Source organism: Vidua macroura, chromosome 3, assembly GCF_024509145.1.
Source record: "Vidua macroura isolate BioBank_ID:100142 chromosome 3, ASM2450914v1, whole genome shotgun sequence".
Lineage (NCBI taxonomy): Eukaryota > Metazoa > Chordata > Aves > Passeriformes > Viduidae > Vidua > Vidua macroura.
This window is the reverse complement of record NC_071573.1, coordinates 85,623,546-85,640,236: the sequence shown is the minus strand read 5'-3', so window position 1 is coordinate 85,640,236 and position 16,691 is coordinate 85,623,546. Positions and strand designations below refer to the sequence as shown.

Here is a 16,691-nt window from a genome sequence, read left to right as displayed (position 1 = left end):
GGGTGACACCCAGTCTTTGCCAAGGGGCAGATGAGCCACAGCAGTTGCCTCAGGGAGCTGTAACTGGGTTTTCTGGGGAGACCAACACACTGACAACCAATGACATTGGCTACGAGTTGAGTGCCATCCCTGGGTGACCTGACAACATGGAAGTAGGTTAACAGAGCCATCTTAACACCAAGCTTGATTTGAGACATGGACCACATGGAAGTACTCCTTCAGTGTGAGGAGAACCTGTTTCTCCTCTTTAAGAAGAAACATGTGAGATTAGGAAACCCTTTCCAAATCTGCTGGGCTCTTTATAGAGCTTTATACATCTACAGTCACACCATGTGAATAACAGCTTACTACAAAACCAGAACTGAAGCCATCCAATCCTACAGCTTCAGCACAGGATAAATAAAACCAGCAAGTTAAATGTTTCCCTGCTACATTTAAGCAGCAGTAGCCTGGTTTTGACACTGCTCCAGATAGTTTATGCCTGCATGATCATAGTGGATATTTTACTCTTTAATGTTAACTGTGTTTTGATAGTATACATTTTTCTTAATTTGAAAAAAACTAACCATGGACTTGTAGAAAAGCTGGCTCTGGGCCTTCCCTCATTCCTCTACTATCCATGGTCATTTTGCCACTGACTACAAAAAAAGGAGGACCAGAACCTTTAATTCCCTACTTTTAAGTGTTAATATATTTACACAAGACTTTACAAACAAGCACCAAACAGCAATTGCACACTAGTAGAGCTACACAATATCTGTATATGTTGCTAAAACAATGCTGCTAAATGAATAAGCTTTATTAGTTCAGAGTTTTTGGCTGCTGTTATTAAAAATATATTTACCTGAAAGGAAATCCAAGTATTTCATTTTACAAATTATTTAAAATATAGCAGTAAGCAACATAAACTATTGCTTTTTATGTTTATACAATTTTTTTGGCATAACACTGCCATACAGATACAGAATTATAAAATATCTCTTTATAGTGCATTACAAATCCAGAAACTGGTTACCACTCCTACCACATACACATGGTATTGGTACTACCAAACATGCATGGCATTCTGTAATTAAACACTGCAAAGGAATACAATGAAGAGAGCAGGACCAGTCATAAAAACTGACATAGAGCTGTTCCATTTTGCAAGTAAAAATTGTTGGGCCTTGGGGCTTTTTCTTTTTACTGCACTTTTTTTCTTAGAATACATTTCAACAGTGAAGTCTATGATATTTTCAAATTTTATCAGTGCAAAACTACACTTAATCATCTGTTGCCAAAATCAAACTGTGTAAAGGGCAAACAACCGTGGAACACCTTAAAACACAGAAACAAAAAAAAAAAAAGAGCAACTAATAATTAGCAAACATGCTTCAGCAGGTCCCAAAAATATAAGTGCCATAACCTTTTTCACTGCAAAACAGTAATTTTCACATGGCTAGCCACAGTAGTAAGTACATTCAGTATATTTCACAATAAATTTTAGTTGATGAATACACCACTGCACTTGTAAGCATTGTAGAATTAAAGAGCCACATTTCTAAGAAGAAACGAGATCTCTATTGAATTGATCTCTATAGCTTTTGAACTACATTTTAGGAGTCCATTACGTACAGCATGTAATAAACCTATTCTTTAAAGTAAATTCTTGCTTTCACCAAAGGTCTTAACTAAGTGTACTTAAGAACAAGGGCTGAAAAGGGAACACAGCTTTCAAGAAAATAAATGGTTCATAGCCAATACTGAGCACAAAGATATTACAGAGACACAATGTGCACTCCCCTTGGAGAACTGCATCTAAATATCTGTAAATAGTGAAACTATGGTGTTGACCATAATGTGAATTGAGGGGGGTTGTATATGCTTAGGCCTTTTTTGACCCATTTTCAGACTCTGACAGCCATAAAACATACCTTTTGACCAGTTACTCCAATTACAATTGGAATTGTGAACACGTATCAAAACAGATTACCAAAATGTGGAATGATTTCCATCTTCTACATGATCATGTTAGATTCATTGATGCTGGTTGCTCCAAATCCAGAGGTAGCTCACTCATATGTGGGCTAGGAATAGGTTTTCCATTTGATTGATTTTGCTTTTACACAAGTAAGAAAAAATAAATCAACCCTGTCCTGCAGTTGGAATCCGACTTTTAATCTACACTTTTAGCGCTAGTCTACAAAAGGATTTATGGGCAAATATGTATTCAGAAGGAATAAGTAAGGTATCATTGTCATCAACTTAGGACAAGTTTCTGCCTAAGCAGACATCTTCTGCCTAAAAACAGAAGAAACATGGGACATTTTCTGCCTAAACAGGTATTTTGTCATTAGAATCTCCCATGGTGTTCAAAAATGGATTTGAAGTGGATTACTCTTCATCTTACAGAACTTTTAGTACTGTGTTCAAATGCAGTAGCAATTCTTTAATAAACAAATCTGAGACAAATAAAAGATCACCTTCTCCACACAAAACATTATTAAAACATGGAATTCACAGCCACAGGGGGTTGAAGAGGCTGAAAGAAACCACAAGTTCAAAACCAAAAAATTCCTGGAGAAAAATGGGGTCACTGTATAATTTCTTTGTTTCGCAGCATCTTTCTGGTGGCCAGCACTGAAGGCAGGACACAAGGCTAGAAACATCTCTGGTTCTGATCCCCACTGGCAATTCTGAGGACAACATACATCATCAGCATGATATTGTCACACTTTTATTAATAGCAGAACTTGCTTCACATAGTTGCATCTTATTCATAAATACAGCTTTTGTCAAGGAAATTCAATATGATATGTTTCCTGCAAAAGTGAAGTGTAAAAAATTACATTTTCACCTAAACATATATAACTATAAATTGTGATCAGTACCACCACAACAGTCAGAAGAAGAAAGGGGTAAAATAACCTCTAATTAAACAGATAGACATAAATTTTATTTAAAAACGAACAAGAGCTGTTTTCTGTTTAAATCCAGTAAATGTCACTTGTCTTACCTCATGGGATCATCCATCAATATTGTACAAAGCTTTTAAGGTCTGTAAACCTTCTGTTTATAGTACAGATATATGCAACTGCAGATTATTAGAATTATCCTGGAATAGTTCAGGGAGGCTTACACTAGGTTACATGAAATGTTAACAATGATTATACAAATACCTAATATATTAGAGTGCTGCAATCTTAGAGCAGGAAACTGAGGAGCTGACCCAAGCCAGAGAACGGCTCTCAAAGGATTATTGCACTTTTTTTTTAGCATCCTTCAAGATTTTATTTGAGCAACATGAACACAAAGACCTCAGACCTGCTCCTAGATATGTGGACACATGTAACTACTCTTCTACTCTGAATGGTCTGTGCTGGACACCTCATGTACCCAAGCCTTCAGTCTCTACACCAACACAGTACCAGGTACCGAGGCACACTCGTGTCTGGCATAGTAGGGCACAGAGCTGTAACTAACCTTAAAGTGCTGCATTTTTGCATGATGCGTATGATTGCCTTGTGTGTACTCAGTAACATTGTTCCAAGTTGCACATTCATATCCCCTCGCCACAAGATCCTTAAAATCAAATTCACAGGCACGTCCACAATACTCCCACTTAACAGTACCAGAGGCTACTCAGATGTACTTACTTGGGAAGAACCTTCATATGGAAGGTTCTGTTCAATTAACATACAAACAGCTCAGATTCTAGTCTAACACTGGGTCAAAATACACTATTGGAATAAGTACACAGAAATCCCTGAAGACTTTAGCATATAGTAAAACAAAAAGAGATTTAACAGGAAGCAAGTGACTTGACTTTCTTTGCATACCCTCAGTTACTGAAGCAATGGTTAACCAACTATGTACTGGCATCTATGAGAACACAATCATTTCAACACACATATATACTATATATATATTGTAAACCTGAAGATCAATACTTAGAAACTTCAAGCACGGGGTGCTTCTGGTTGCTAAGGCCATGATTCTGTAACAAAAATGCATACAGTGCACCCACTTGATCCTCACAAATCTCAATGGGATGCTAAGCTGTATGATTGCCCTGCAATAAATCCTTCTTTTAAGTAAAAATCAGGAGAAACAATTCCCTATGAAAAGAATGATAAATTGTCACATTTTACATAGAGCAGAATTTGTTAGTTAAAGCTGAAGTGTCCCATGGGAGGAATTCTGTTGATAAAGTTGTAAAACAAAGATTAGAGAGTGCAGGAGCCCACCTGACACAAAACCCCTCACTTACATAGTCCCCATAGGTCTTTGTAGGCAACTGATATGCCACTACTCTTCTATGAAAACTGAGAGAAATACATTGAGTTGCAGATTTAAAAAAAAAAAACAACTGCAGAGTTCATACAGGTATAAGTACCAAAATTCCTGATAATATTTTCAGATACCTTAGCCCCTTAATGCAGACAGCCCAGTAAGATGTTTAAATGAGAGATATGTCTTGATAATGGAATACTGCAGAGTAATCTTCCGGATGCACATCCCAAGAACTTTGTTTAAAATCAGGGTAAGATTTCTCTTTTTTTTTTATTCAGTAGACAAAAGATTTCCTGAGGTCACTGACGTTCAGTCAAATTACACTATAAATATAATAACACCTCTGTCATCCCTTATTTCACTTCAATACTCTGCATTTTCTGTAAAGTGTTTAAAATTAATACTAAACTTCATAAATTGAAGGTTCTGTATAGCTTCTTATGCTGTAGTTATGTTCCTTATACACAAGGTATCAATTTTCCCTATGATACTCAAAAAATAACTATGTAAGAACAACTCTATGAAGTTTGCACAGTTAGGCACTCAAGACTGAAAAAGTTATAGGCAGAAAATGAAGTGTCCTCCCTTTCAATATATGAAGGGGCAGAGTCCTTAACTATACAGACCAGTTTTATCACAGCACTTCCTCCCCCTTCTGAAGGTCAGAGGCAAACACGAACAAGGGGATCCCAGTTCATGTCCAGGGAATTGTGAAAAGCTTCTCAGGATCTTTCTGGCCTTAAAAAGGTGGTGGCTGGAACTCTTCGGGGCATTTCTGCTCAGACAGACTTAATGCCTACTTGAATGATCTGGGTTACCTACCCTAAAGAAAAATCCATGTATGTAAGTTCCTTCCCTCACAAGTCAGCATAGAAGAAGAAATACATCTTCCTTTTCCTCTGCTTTTTTAGCGTGGAAAGAGCCTAATCTTTTTCCATAGGTACCAAGATCCCTAACTGCCACTTTATTTGATCCCAAGAACCAGTGCTACCTGGAAAAAAAAAATGGATGATGCATTGCCATGATGGGCATTAGCAAAACAAAATACAAGACATTTTGTCTATGCTCTGAGACCCCTGAAAACTTCATCTTTTAGAGTTATAAAACTTGAATAAAGTCCTGTAGCATTTTGACACTCAAACTGTAGTCAGCCTTTTGCCTCGTAACATTTAATCAGCAATACATTAAAGGCAGTGGATAATATGTACACCTTTAAACAGAAAATACACACAGAAGTTTTATAGTATTTTAGAACTGTAGGAAGTGTGAATTGTACCTGCATTATTTCTTTTTCATTCATATTCTGCACAACTAATTTGCTGGGTACTACCATTTGACTTGAATAGCAGAAAATCAGAAGCAGCTACTCAAGGAGAGCAGACAGTTCTTTGGTAGAAGCTGGGAAACATCTGAATAGTGAAATTCCTACTTGTTGGGCTCCAGCCTGGCCAACAGACTGGCCTGCCTTAAGTTTATGTTGCTTATCATAGTAACATAAAACTGTGAGAGACTTATGACACAGAGCAAAGAGAGGAAACAGACATCTGGAAAGAAGCATCAGGACTGCCTTTGAGACCAGCAACAGGTGACTGCATTGTGCAGATTCTACCCAAAACTGGCCAGGAAACATCCAAGTTCACCTAAGACCCAACTTGCCATGCCTGGTGACCTTTTCTCTGATGGCTTTGCTGATAAGGCAGTGCTCTGTGGTAAAGACACTGCTTTTCACCTGTCCAGAGGCTTTCCAGGTGCTGAACCCAGCTGGGGGAGTTGTCTTACTACAGCTGAGTAATGGAGAGCTTTCAAACTGAGACCGAATTTGAGAGATCAAAGAGATCCCTCCGCCCAGATTAGTTGTAACAAATGAGTCAAGAGAAGGGAGAATTTAACAGGGACTAAAAGAAGTCTAATGTGAAGCTTCCCTTGTATCCAAAAGGTGTGGCTAAAATTTCCTTTTAAGTTAAAAATTTTATTCAATGTACAGTGATTCCCAGCTGTACAGAACATGATATATGCTATCCATTGTTAAGTGCCTCTAACAAAGATGCTAATCTAAGCTAAAAGATACTGTGCAAATAACACTATTAATCATGCCCATAGCTCCTAAAAAAATAACCACTAGGGTAAAAAACTGTGGTTTTGAAATAATTTCTAGTAATTTCCTAAACGGAAAACAAAACTTAAAGGAAACTTAAAAATTCTGATGTTCCAAGGCTTTTTAGTTGTCACACTTTATTTTTTTTTTCAATACTGGATGAATTTTAAAAAGTAGATAAGCTTTTCTGTGCAATCTGTCTGGAAAAGATAATGAATTTCTTAGCTTTCAATATGCACAATTGTTTTAAAGAGACACACCTGGCTGACTGCTGATAAACTGAGGTTGAAAAAAAAAATCATTAACCTAACAGAAGCCTAATCTGATGCATTTGCAACAAGCATAGTCTTGTGAACTAACATTAGATAGAAATTTCAACCAAAATTAAGAAGCAATGAATAATTTGCTTCATTCAAAGTGAAACAAAGATTTTTTAAATCTCAGACTCATGGTTTGAGCTCATCCTTAGTTTTTGTGGTGGTGCCCCCTGAAAGTGTATCCTTATCAAGGTTATCTTGTAGATCTGCTGATGGGTCATTTGAAGAATTCTCAGTGTTACATAAATCTTCCTCTATAATGCCTGGGTGATTTCCACAGTCACTGTTCAGATTTTCATCATCTTTTTTGGAATAAGAAGCGTCCTCCTTTCTGTCTGAATTATCATTAACTTCTTCTGATTTTGAAAGCTGACTGGTATCAGTGTCACTGTTCTTTTCGCTGTTGTTCTGCCTAACAGCATCACAGTTCACTTCTTGTTCATCCTGATCAACTTTTTCCCCATTTTTTGTGAATTCTACCTTTCTTTCTTCAGTTATTTTACCAGCTGAGCTTCCACTTGCCAATGTATTCTTAGGCTCTTTCAGTTTCTTATGCTTAGAAATATGACTATTGGGAATAGAAACTGGAGATGCTGGCTTTTTGTTTGCTTTGCTTCCCTCTGACTTCTGTTTTCTTGGGGGTCCCCAGATAAAATGCTCTGAGGGTGTATAATGTTGCTGGGCAAATCTCAGCAGTTTCCTCCTTTCTCTTCGGTCTCTGATAGTATACACAAAATATTCTAGAGCACTTTGCTTAATGTTGGGAATGGTATCTTCCACAAGAGCTTCATGCAGAATAAATTTTACCAGAGGAGATTTGAAACTCTCATATCCAAGTTCACCAAGACTTTTCAGAATTCGAGTGATTCTCAAGTAGTTATGTTGAGACCTTTGAAAGAAATGGGTAAAAAAAAAGTTCTATTGAATCAGAAAAAAACCCCATTTTACAAATACAGAATTGGAATTGCAATTCCTCAGTCCTTTTTATCACTTCAGGTACGTACTTCAGACCTCCTGTATTTTCTCAAAACTGCTGAAGCTTACTAGCACCTCCTTTGCTAGGATGTTGTGAGTGAAAATTAGTGTTTGTAAAAAGCACTGGGGGAGAGAGCTGAGAGAAAATAAAATCAAATGTACTGATTTTGATTCCTTCTGCTGTATGAGAAGGGCAACAAAGCTGGTGAAGGGTCTGGAACCCATAAGTCCTATGAGGAGCAGCTAAGGAGGAGCAGCTAAGGGTAATGGGGTTGTTTATTCTGGAGCAACAAAGGCTCAGGGAGACCTTATTGCTCTCTACAACTGCCTGAAAGGAGGCTGTGGCAAGGGGAGGGTTGTTTTCTTGTCCAAAGCAACAAGTGACAGGACAAGGGGAAATAGCCTCATGTTGCACCAAGTGGAGGTTCAGGGTGGGCATTAGGAAAAATTTCTTCCCTGAAAGAGTGGTCATACATTGGAACAGGCTGCCCAGGAAGCCATCACCACCCCTGGAAGTGTTCACAAGATGACCAGATGTGGCACTTAGTGCTATGGTACAGTTGATATGGTGGTGCTTGGTCAAAGATTGAACTCAATTATCTCAGAGTTTTTTTTCCAACCTTGATGATTGTATGCTGTTCATCTTCTGGGGAGAAAACCCAGTCACTTTGTAAATGAAAGGGTTTGTAGTGTATTTATAGTGTAGCTACAGAACAGGGTTCATTGCACTTCACTCAAGTTACTTAAAAGCTGGGTCTCCAGTCTAGACTAGCACCTGCACTACTGATACAGGCAGTGCTGGGGAAAAGCAGGCACCTCTGGAGAGTAAGCCCCACTGTTGTAGGAAATACCGAAGAGAAAATGAACTAATTGTCTTCTGCAAGTGCTTGTGAAAAGGTCTTTCCCTTGTGAAGCACACCTTACTATGCAGAAAAGCTTTTAAGTTTCAATTTTAGATGGATAAAATTAGGTAAAGAGAGTCCCAAATTCTGATTTAAAACTGTAGCTCCTCACTGGAAAGAACAGGAGAAGCATGCAGTAACGTTTGGGCTTCCTGAAAACCTGTTTTATCTGTGGCCTGAGTCTGAGCCCACACCCATACTGGCACATATAATGTTTATGTAAAATTATTAACAAATTATTCCCAATCTTCACCTGGAATCTGTCAGCAATTGTACCTACAAGCTTCTACCATGACAGGAGAACAAAATGCTGCAAGAAAACATCCTGCAGCTCTAAGGTCAGAGATACTAGGAAAGTAAACAAAATTTGAAAAGAGGTTTTGGTACAATTAATCTGTATGAGACAAAATTCAGTGCAAACTTAGAATCCACACAATACCAATGTAAAGCAACTGATATAATTTGCTGAACATTGGGCCAAGGCTTGACATAACATGTTTAAACCTTTCCAGATCAGCATTTCAATTAAAAATATTTAAATACAAAGTATTTCACATTTTGAGAAGGGAGGGAAATCTTGTTACTTAACTTTCATACAGGTGTGGAGAATTTAATCTTTCTCAAAAAGAAATTTAAATACAAAGATAAGCCACTTCTTTTTTCTTCAGTGAGAAGCAGCATTTTTGGATTGGGTGAAAACAAATTCAGTACCACAACAAATTATTTTGGAGCTGGGATCTTCTTCAGCACCATCTAAAGTTGTATTTTCAAGGAATTCAGTGATGTCAGTCCAACTGGCAATGGGTGAGAAGAATAATTTTAAAAAAAGGGGAAGGAGGAACATACAGATAGAGGCACAAACCAGGCATCAACTATTTATTTTTCCCTTTTTTTCCTGACAATCTTTGGAAAAAATATCTTTGCTTTCTCTAGAAAACAAAAGGATAAAGAGATTCTATAGCAATTCTACCAAGTGAAGTGCATGTCATTACTTACTCATTCAAATGCTGAAATCTTTCTTGCCAGTTAGCAGCTCGTGCTACATTTCCCGTTTTATCAATTAGTTTTATTCCAAAAAACTCCAACATCATTTTGTAAGCCAAAAGGAATCTTCTAATTGCTTCTTTTGTTTTCTTGAATTCCTAATGGACAAAGAATATGTCCGAAATTCTTAGTGGCACTAAAGCAAGTACTTCTGCATCGTGTAAGACAACTCTACATAACAAAAAGCAATTATGTATTAAAATTACTGCTTTTATGGAGCTCAATTTGTATTACCTCAATCTCATATGTAGTTAATTCTTTAGCATAGAAGTTCAGACCTTGTTCCCTTAGTGGAAAAAGCCTGTTAAAAGAAGAAGTGCATTATGGCTCAGTATAAGAATGATTAATCAAATTAATGCTTTGAAACAGAAATAGGTAATAATTGACCAACCACTGTATGTAAGTGTGGTTATGTTCCAGTTTTTCATAGTCTCCTTTCCATTTATTTAGGACTTCTTCAATATAAACCCCTGAATAAAAACAATTTGAAAAACTGTTAGGTAGCCATCAAAACCAGCACTCAGCTATATAAAGAACATGCATGTTAAAGTAATGATAGAACACATACTTTAATTGTCTTTCATATACTACGTGAAATAAGGTCTATTGCAGCCATAAATAAATGAATGTTAATTCAAAACTAATTTAGTTACTAAAACTTAATTAAAAAATAAGGTACTTATGGAATGTCAATATAAACAAAACCAACTGATTTATACTGGGTTACCAACAAGTGAAGGTATGTGACAGCAACCTATGTAAAATATATCCAAGAGTTCTCATGTCATGGATCCCTTTATCACACTGACTGGGAATTAACAAACTTCTCCCATAGAACACTACACTGTGAATCACCTCTCATTGATTTTATAAGACAAAACTCTGCAGTTATCCATCTATCTATCTATCTATCTATCTATCTATCTATCTACCTACCTAATCTTCATAGAACAAAGCCTCAACTCTTTAGGAAATCTCCCATACCAGGAATCTCTTCAGCTGCAAATACCATTATGATTGGGAAATCTTTCTCAATTAATAGTGGCCAAGCACAACACTGAGACTGTGCTCATGAAATTCAGTCACGGGCCAGGGCACTTTTCCAGGTACTACACAGATATATAAAGTACATAAAAGGAAGATCCTTGTTCCCAAAAATGTACAATATCTTTCCATGAATGAGCACTGTGTTCATCTGTTTCTATTCTGAAACCAACAACAGTTTCAGTACTGCTGCACAGCATCTCCTAAAGCCACATAGCATAGGAGCAACCTAAAAACCCAAAGCCCTGTGTATATAGTCTCCTACTATACATTTAAGATGCCTCTTTGCCCAGTGAAAATTTCCATTTGGGTCTCAATGGCAAAGGAGGACACATTTCATACTTTTATTTAAGAAGTGAAGAAAGCAGCTAGTCTAAGCAGCTGGTAAGTACATGGGGTTTCTAGCGTAGGAGAAGCTGGAAAAGGACCTTGGAAAGAGGACCTTCACCATCACTGCATTGTATCCAACTTATATTTCAAGTATTGGAAAACTTGCTGCTCAGACCCAGGGCAGAGAGACAAACAGGCCAGCTCTGATCAGAACCACAAGCTAAATCTCTAGGTCATGGGACTAAACTTCAGATCTAGTATTGCACTAGATCTGGGTTTTTTTCAACAACATTCTCCAGTATTTCAGTCCTTAACCTGGTAGCTAAGACTCCCCCCAAACACTCTCACAGACCCACAGACTTGGGCCAAGGTGGTGGTTACTCTTTTCTATTCTCAATACAAACTTCTGCATAGCCAGAGTTCACAGCCAACAACACGTCAGCCTCCATGGCTTATCAGCTACCTTTGACATTACTAACTGTGCTTTTCTCCTAGCATACTAAGAGAAATGTTATTCTTTACAAATTTTGGAAGGGAAACCCTCCTATAGCTTTCATTACTATCTCTTCTTATAACTAATCCTCTTGAACTGCTTCTTCATTTTGGACTTTAAAGGAGTCCTTCCCCACAACCTTTTCTGTCTTTTAGTTTCAGAGCCATGTGGTCCCCAGTTTCACACAGACCTCACTGCCCTTACCTTTCTTTCTCTATCTGTTCTCTGTGTAACATCTCCCAAATCTACTACTTCTTTACTGTCAATTCCCAGACCCACCTCTTCTTGCAGTCACGCTAAAACTGACTGAATTCATCTGCCTATGGGTATCTAGATAAAGCGCAAGCTGGTTAAAGCAAAAGTCTTATCTTTCTTTCACAACCTGAGTTATCTTCTCGCTTGCTAAGGGTATTACCACTATCTTGTCTAAAAACAGTTCTCATCTTCAACTTTCCTGTGTGTTCATTTTTACAACCTTCCTTTCCATCCAGCTTCCTATCTGAACTCTCACACTTTGCATCTCAACTTTTTTTTTTCCTGACCTTGAAAAGTGCTTTCTTGTCATGCTTACACCTACCCTGAATGCTGCTGAATGCTGGGAAGATAATCTTTCTAGACTGTTACTTTTTTATACTGACCCGTTGTTTTTTTTTTTTTTTTTTTTTTTTTTTTTTCTTTGCATTCTTCCATCGTGAAACCTTGCTCTGTAACATCAAACAAAAACTATACACCTATACTTCCAAAGCCTTTGTGACCTGTCCCTCACTACCTTATCAGAACCCATTTGTTGCTATGAGACTGATCCTGCTTCCAACAGGATCTTGCCTCAGAGGCAGCCTACACATCTCACTCTTTCCGCACTCCAATGTGCACTTCACTATTTCCTACCAAGCTGCTCTCATACTGAGAGGAACCTATGGCAAATACCTTCAAAGCAACCTTGTCATCATTCTTTTAAAACTCAGAAAATCTAATTTTTCACCTTCAGTTTTGTCTTTTTTGCTAATGGCTAAGCTCTCATGTGCTGAGACTCCTGTCTATCACCCTGCCCAAGACTGCTTTATTGCCTCCTCCTGCTTCCTCATCTGTCTGCTATCCTATTGTCACTCATATGTCAACTGCAAACTCTCTAGAGCAGGGCTTGTCATCTTGCAGCTTCTCCTGTGTTTGTGCAGAATGCTGCATATGAAGTTCCTGCTCCACTAGCAGAACCACTAGGGACACTGTGAAATGGCTTTATTATTGGTATAACAATAATCTCACACAAGATTAAAGCACATTTTTTCCCCCTTACACGGTTCTAGGGATATCACCCATAGATCACTGCCACTCCTATTCAAACAGCAAGCTGGTGCAATATAGTGGAAGAACTTTACCTCTGTTTAATAAAAGTATCACAAAGTGGTATTAACAATGCCTTGCACTACTTCATGCTGATAATATCTAAGAAAAGCACCACCTTCCTAGAGTGAAAGCTAACTCTGTTTTAAGCACAAACTGCTCTCATGTCATCAATGTGGTACTTCAACATGGGAAGTTCATGTTCTGCAATATATTATTATACAACTTTAATTTGCCTCAGTTATCACTGTTTCAATTTTCTACTATCATTAGTGAGCATTCTTCTGTTATCACCATTATTGTTGCAGATTACTCACCATCAGGTTTAAATGGGATTTTATTTTTGTAAAACCGGAGATTGCACAAGTCATTTTGATAACGAAGATCTTTAAAGTTCTGCTAAAAGAAAGGAAATAGGACATTATCAGCCTACAAAAACCTACAAAGACTATTCAGAAAGTGATATTGGGCTCTTTGAATAATTGAAGGACAAAAAATTTCAGAGTTTTAGGAACCACAGTGCTCTAGTCATGCACTTAAAGATTCAGTTTAAGGATCTGAAAATTCTTTCTGGCTGGTACCTTCTCCTACTGAGGCAGCAGCAAGCATAGCAGCACCCTCCCCCTTCAGTCTCAAGGAACTTGAGAGACAAATAATCAGTCAGGCAAACTCTATGATCTACCATCTTTGATATCCAAGGCACAAGCCTTTCCTGGGCTCCTACCACAGCTCCCAGGCTTACACATATCATGCTTGCCCAGGATGAAAAGACATTACTTCTCTCTCACTCCCTTATGTTGTGCCTCAGCTTTTTGGTTTGTGTATCAGCTTTTTGGTTCTCATTTCTTGTTCTTACTGGACAACACAAAGGTTTAGGAATGTTTTTTTACTGACAAGGCAATTTTAAATCATAAAATATCCTTACTGGATACTGGTGTCGGTACTTGTATAAATCTCTTGCTGCATAGAAGCTTCTCTTTGGCTTGGCTGTCAGCTCAGATCCATCACCACTCTGAAACAGTTAGAAAGCAGACAATCATCATACACAAACCCCCTAAATAGCATACTTGTATATTAAATTAATTACTTTTCATTATGGATTTCAGCAATGTAAACAAATGTAAGTGCATGCATTTGTCTACTGTTTGGTCAAACATTGAAAATTTCGCTGTTCAATACTTACACAACACACTTTAAACCTAAGTTAAAAAAATTAATCTAAAATACAAAAGCAAGACTATGAATTGTCCTTCCAATTAGGCTGAATTTGAACTAAACAGTCTGATTGTCATTTCAAAATGCAAGACACCACCAATTTTGAGGAGGAAATAATACTATTTGCAAAAAAAAAAAAAAAAAAAAAAAGAGTCGTGTACATAGGCTTAATTGCTACTAATGCAACCTGTGGAAAATAGTTACTAAAAAAATTTCATTCTATTCCTTAAAATACTCGTGTAATAGGTTAAAGTCAAGCTTAAAAGAGGAAGTTCTCTGGGACTGCACTGGGCATTTGCCGTTCTTATTGCCCGTCCCGTGGCTTATCAACTGTACACTAATGACAAACAAGCAGCTATGTTCCTTCCTCCTTTCACAAAACCAGCTTTGCCATACCTGCAGTCAAAACACACTTGGCTTGAACAAGACACACCCCTTGACACTTGGTTATCCGGCACTAGTATCACCATGTAACAAGCAGAAAAGGGAAAGACACTTAGGCTAACTTAATTTTGTTTAGTCCCTGAACCAAAACACCATATATCTAGCAACCTAAAAAAAGACCCAGCTGCTCCACCCTACACGGTATTCTAACTCAAATAAAATTATTGTCAAAAGAACACTTTATTTCTTTAAGCTCGGCATTTACAAAGCTTCCTGAAGAAGAGAAACTCGCTCTGAAAATTCGTCACACCCACCGAGGAGTCACATTTCCATTGCCACATAGGACCAAATATTCAGATTTTTATCCTCTTTAATGAAGAGGCCACGCTAAATGCTCCATTTAATTTAAAACACAGCCTTCCCTAGAAACAGCAGCAACGGGGATGTCAACGACACCAAGGCCTCGATTTTCTCCCAGTAATGACAGGGGAGAGATAAAAACCTAAGGCGGGGAGAGATAAAATCCTAAGGTGGGCTCGTCCTTAGTGGGCACGCAGAGCTGGGCGATCCCCAGCCGCTCCGGGCGCTGGCAGGTGCCGCCGGCAGCAGCCCGGGCCCGCGAGTGCCGCAGAGCAGCGGCAGCGGGGCTGGCCGGACCGCGGCTCAGCCCGGCCCGGCTCAGCTCGGCTCGGGTCCGCCCGTCCCCGCTCGGCCGCCGGGCCCGCGGGCAGGGCAGGGCAGGGCGCGGCGGGGCCGCGTCCGGCGCTGCCGGTACCTGCTCGGGGCTGGCGGCGTCCGCCTCTGCCCGCTCCGCGTCCTCCTGCGCTGGCGGGGCCGGCGGCGGCTCCCCGGGCCGGCAGTCGGCGGCGGGCGGCTCGGGCGGCTCTTCCCCGCCTCCCGCGGCGGCGCACACCCCCTCCTGCCGCCGCGGCTCCGCCGCCTCGGGCTCCGAGTCGGTCTCCCAGGTGGAGTCGCAGTCCTCCACCGTGGTGGGCTCCTTGAAGCTGACCCCGCTCAGCAGGCTGCCCATCGGCCCGGAGGCCGCGGAGGCCGAGGGCTGCGAGCGGCCGCGGGCTGCCTACGGCTGCGGCATGGCGGGGCGGGGCGGCGGCGGCCGGGGCTGCTCCCCCGCCCGGCCCCTGCCCACGGACACGCGCGGGGCGGAGCTGCAGGCTCCGGGATTTCCACAAGAAACGCGCGCCCGGTCCTGGCAGCGGGCAGCGCCCGGCCGCCGGCACCGCGGGGTCGGGCGGGGCGGCTCAGGGCCCGCCCTGAGCGGGCAGGCCGTGCTCGGGGGGAGAGTGGGAGTTTCCCCTCTGAGGAGCTGCGCCCCGCGGGCATTTCACGTCCCGGAGGCGTCCGCGCTGTCCCTTGAAGGCTCATGAGAAGAGCAAGTGGGTGCGGGTGTTCATCGAGATGAGTGGAGATGGCGGCTGCCCCAGAGCAGTGGTTTGGGGAGGAGATGCTGTGAGTGACACCTGCAGTGTGCAAGCTCCGGCTGCCCACTATAGACATGGGAGCGGACCCCAAAGAGTGGCCCATGGACCCCAAAGAGTGTACAGGTGCTAGAGAAGACAGGAATGGAGGGGGCAATACTGTGCTAACCAGACAGTTCTGGCTGCTTCCAGAACTCCTGCGAGTTTGGGGATGAAACCGACATGATGTTCAAGGACCAGTTTGACAGGGCAGTGACAGTGAATATTGTATTTGGCTAGTTCATGCCTTTTGGACGGAGTTTGAAGCCAGGAGTGAAGACCTGATGAGTTTACAGCTTAGCACATTGTTCCTGTGCCTGCTCTCACTCTCATGTCTAAAAACATGTCCTAATTTCTAACCAGGGTTGGTAGGCTTTAGTGTTCACACTCAGGGATTTCTGCCTTAAAGACGATTCTGTGATGTCTGGGAACCACTCCTAAAGATGTGGATTATCATCAAGTCATCTCAGTCCTCTTCTTGGTAAACCAAACAGGTTGAGCTTCTTCAGCCTCTCACTATAAATTCCCTTTCACATTCCCTCACTCAAAGTTGTACCTTTTTTCGTCTGCTGTTTGTTGAATATTTTAGCATCTGTTTCAAGTGCAGGAACCAACATTTTAACTGGATGTCAGGGTCATCAGTATAGAGGTGATTTCATCTATATATTCTTGTTTCCCTATCCACTCTCTATAAACTGAAGGATCATTTTAAGTCAAGTTGCCAGAGTGTCATGCTTAGATGCACTCATGTCACTCTTGTACATAACCCTCCTTCAGGTTGATTTGAAGCATGTTAGCTGCACC

The 16,691-nt window shown here is 40.3% G+C and overlaps 1 protein-coding gene across 3 annotated transcripts; it reads right to left on the bottom strand.

The window, feature by feature from the left end:
* Window positions 1-663: 663 nt before the first annotated feature.
* Window positions 664-15,514, bottom strand: OGFRL1 (opioid growth factor receptor like 1). Of its 3 annotated transcripts, none has more exons than XM_053974043.1 (7): window positions 15,188-15,514; window positions 13,739-13,825; window positions 13,131-13,212; window positions 9,997-10,075; window positions 9,840-9,906; window positions 9,558-9,703; window positions 664-7,573 (listed from the first exon to the last, which is right to left on the bottom strand). In XM_053974043.1, the coding sequence occupies exons 1-7, from the start codon at window positions 15,440-15,442 to the stop codon at window positions 6,814-6,816; spliced, it is 1,476 nt and encodes a 491-aa protein (XP_053830018.1). In that variant the 5' UTR covers window positions 15,443-15,514; the 3' UTR covers window positions 664-6,813. The 3 variants fall into 3 exon arrangements, with proteins under 3 accessions (XP_053830018.1, XP_053830019.1, XP_053830020.1); XM_053974044.1 differs by having other exon boundaries at window positions 13,131-13,209; XM_053974045.1 differs by lacking the exon at window positions 15,188-15,514 and adding an exon at window positions 14,727-15,023.
* Window positions 15,515-16,691: the final 1,177 nt, after the last annotated feature.

Coding starts and splice junctions, on each gene's coding strand:
- OGFRL1 (XM_053974043.1), bottom strand. CDS start 15,442: ATGGGCAGCCTGCTGAGCGGGGTCAGCTTCAAGGAGCCCACCACGGTG. Junction 10,076..13,130: donor AATCCCATTTAAACCTGATG/GTGAGTAATCTG, acceptor GTTTTTATTCAG/GGGTTTATATTGAAGAAGTC. Junction 9,704..9,839: donor TAACTACATATGAGATTGAG/GTAATACAAATT, acceptor TTTGTCCATTAG/GAATTCAAGAAAACAAAAGA.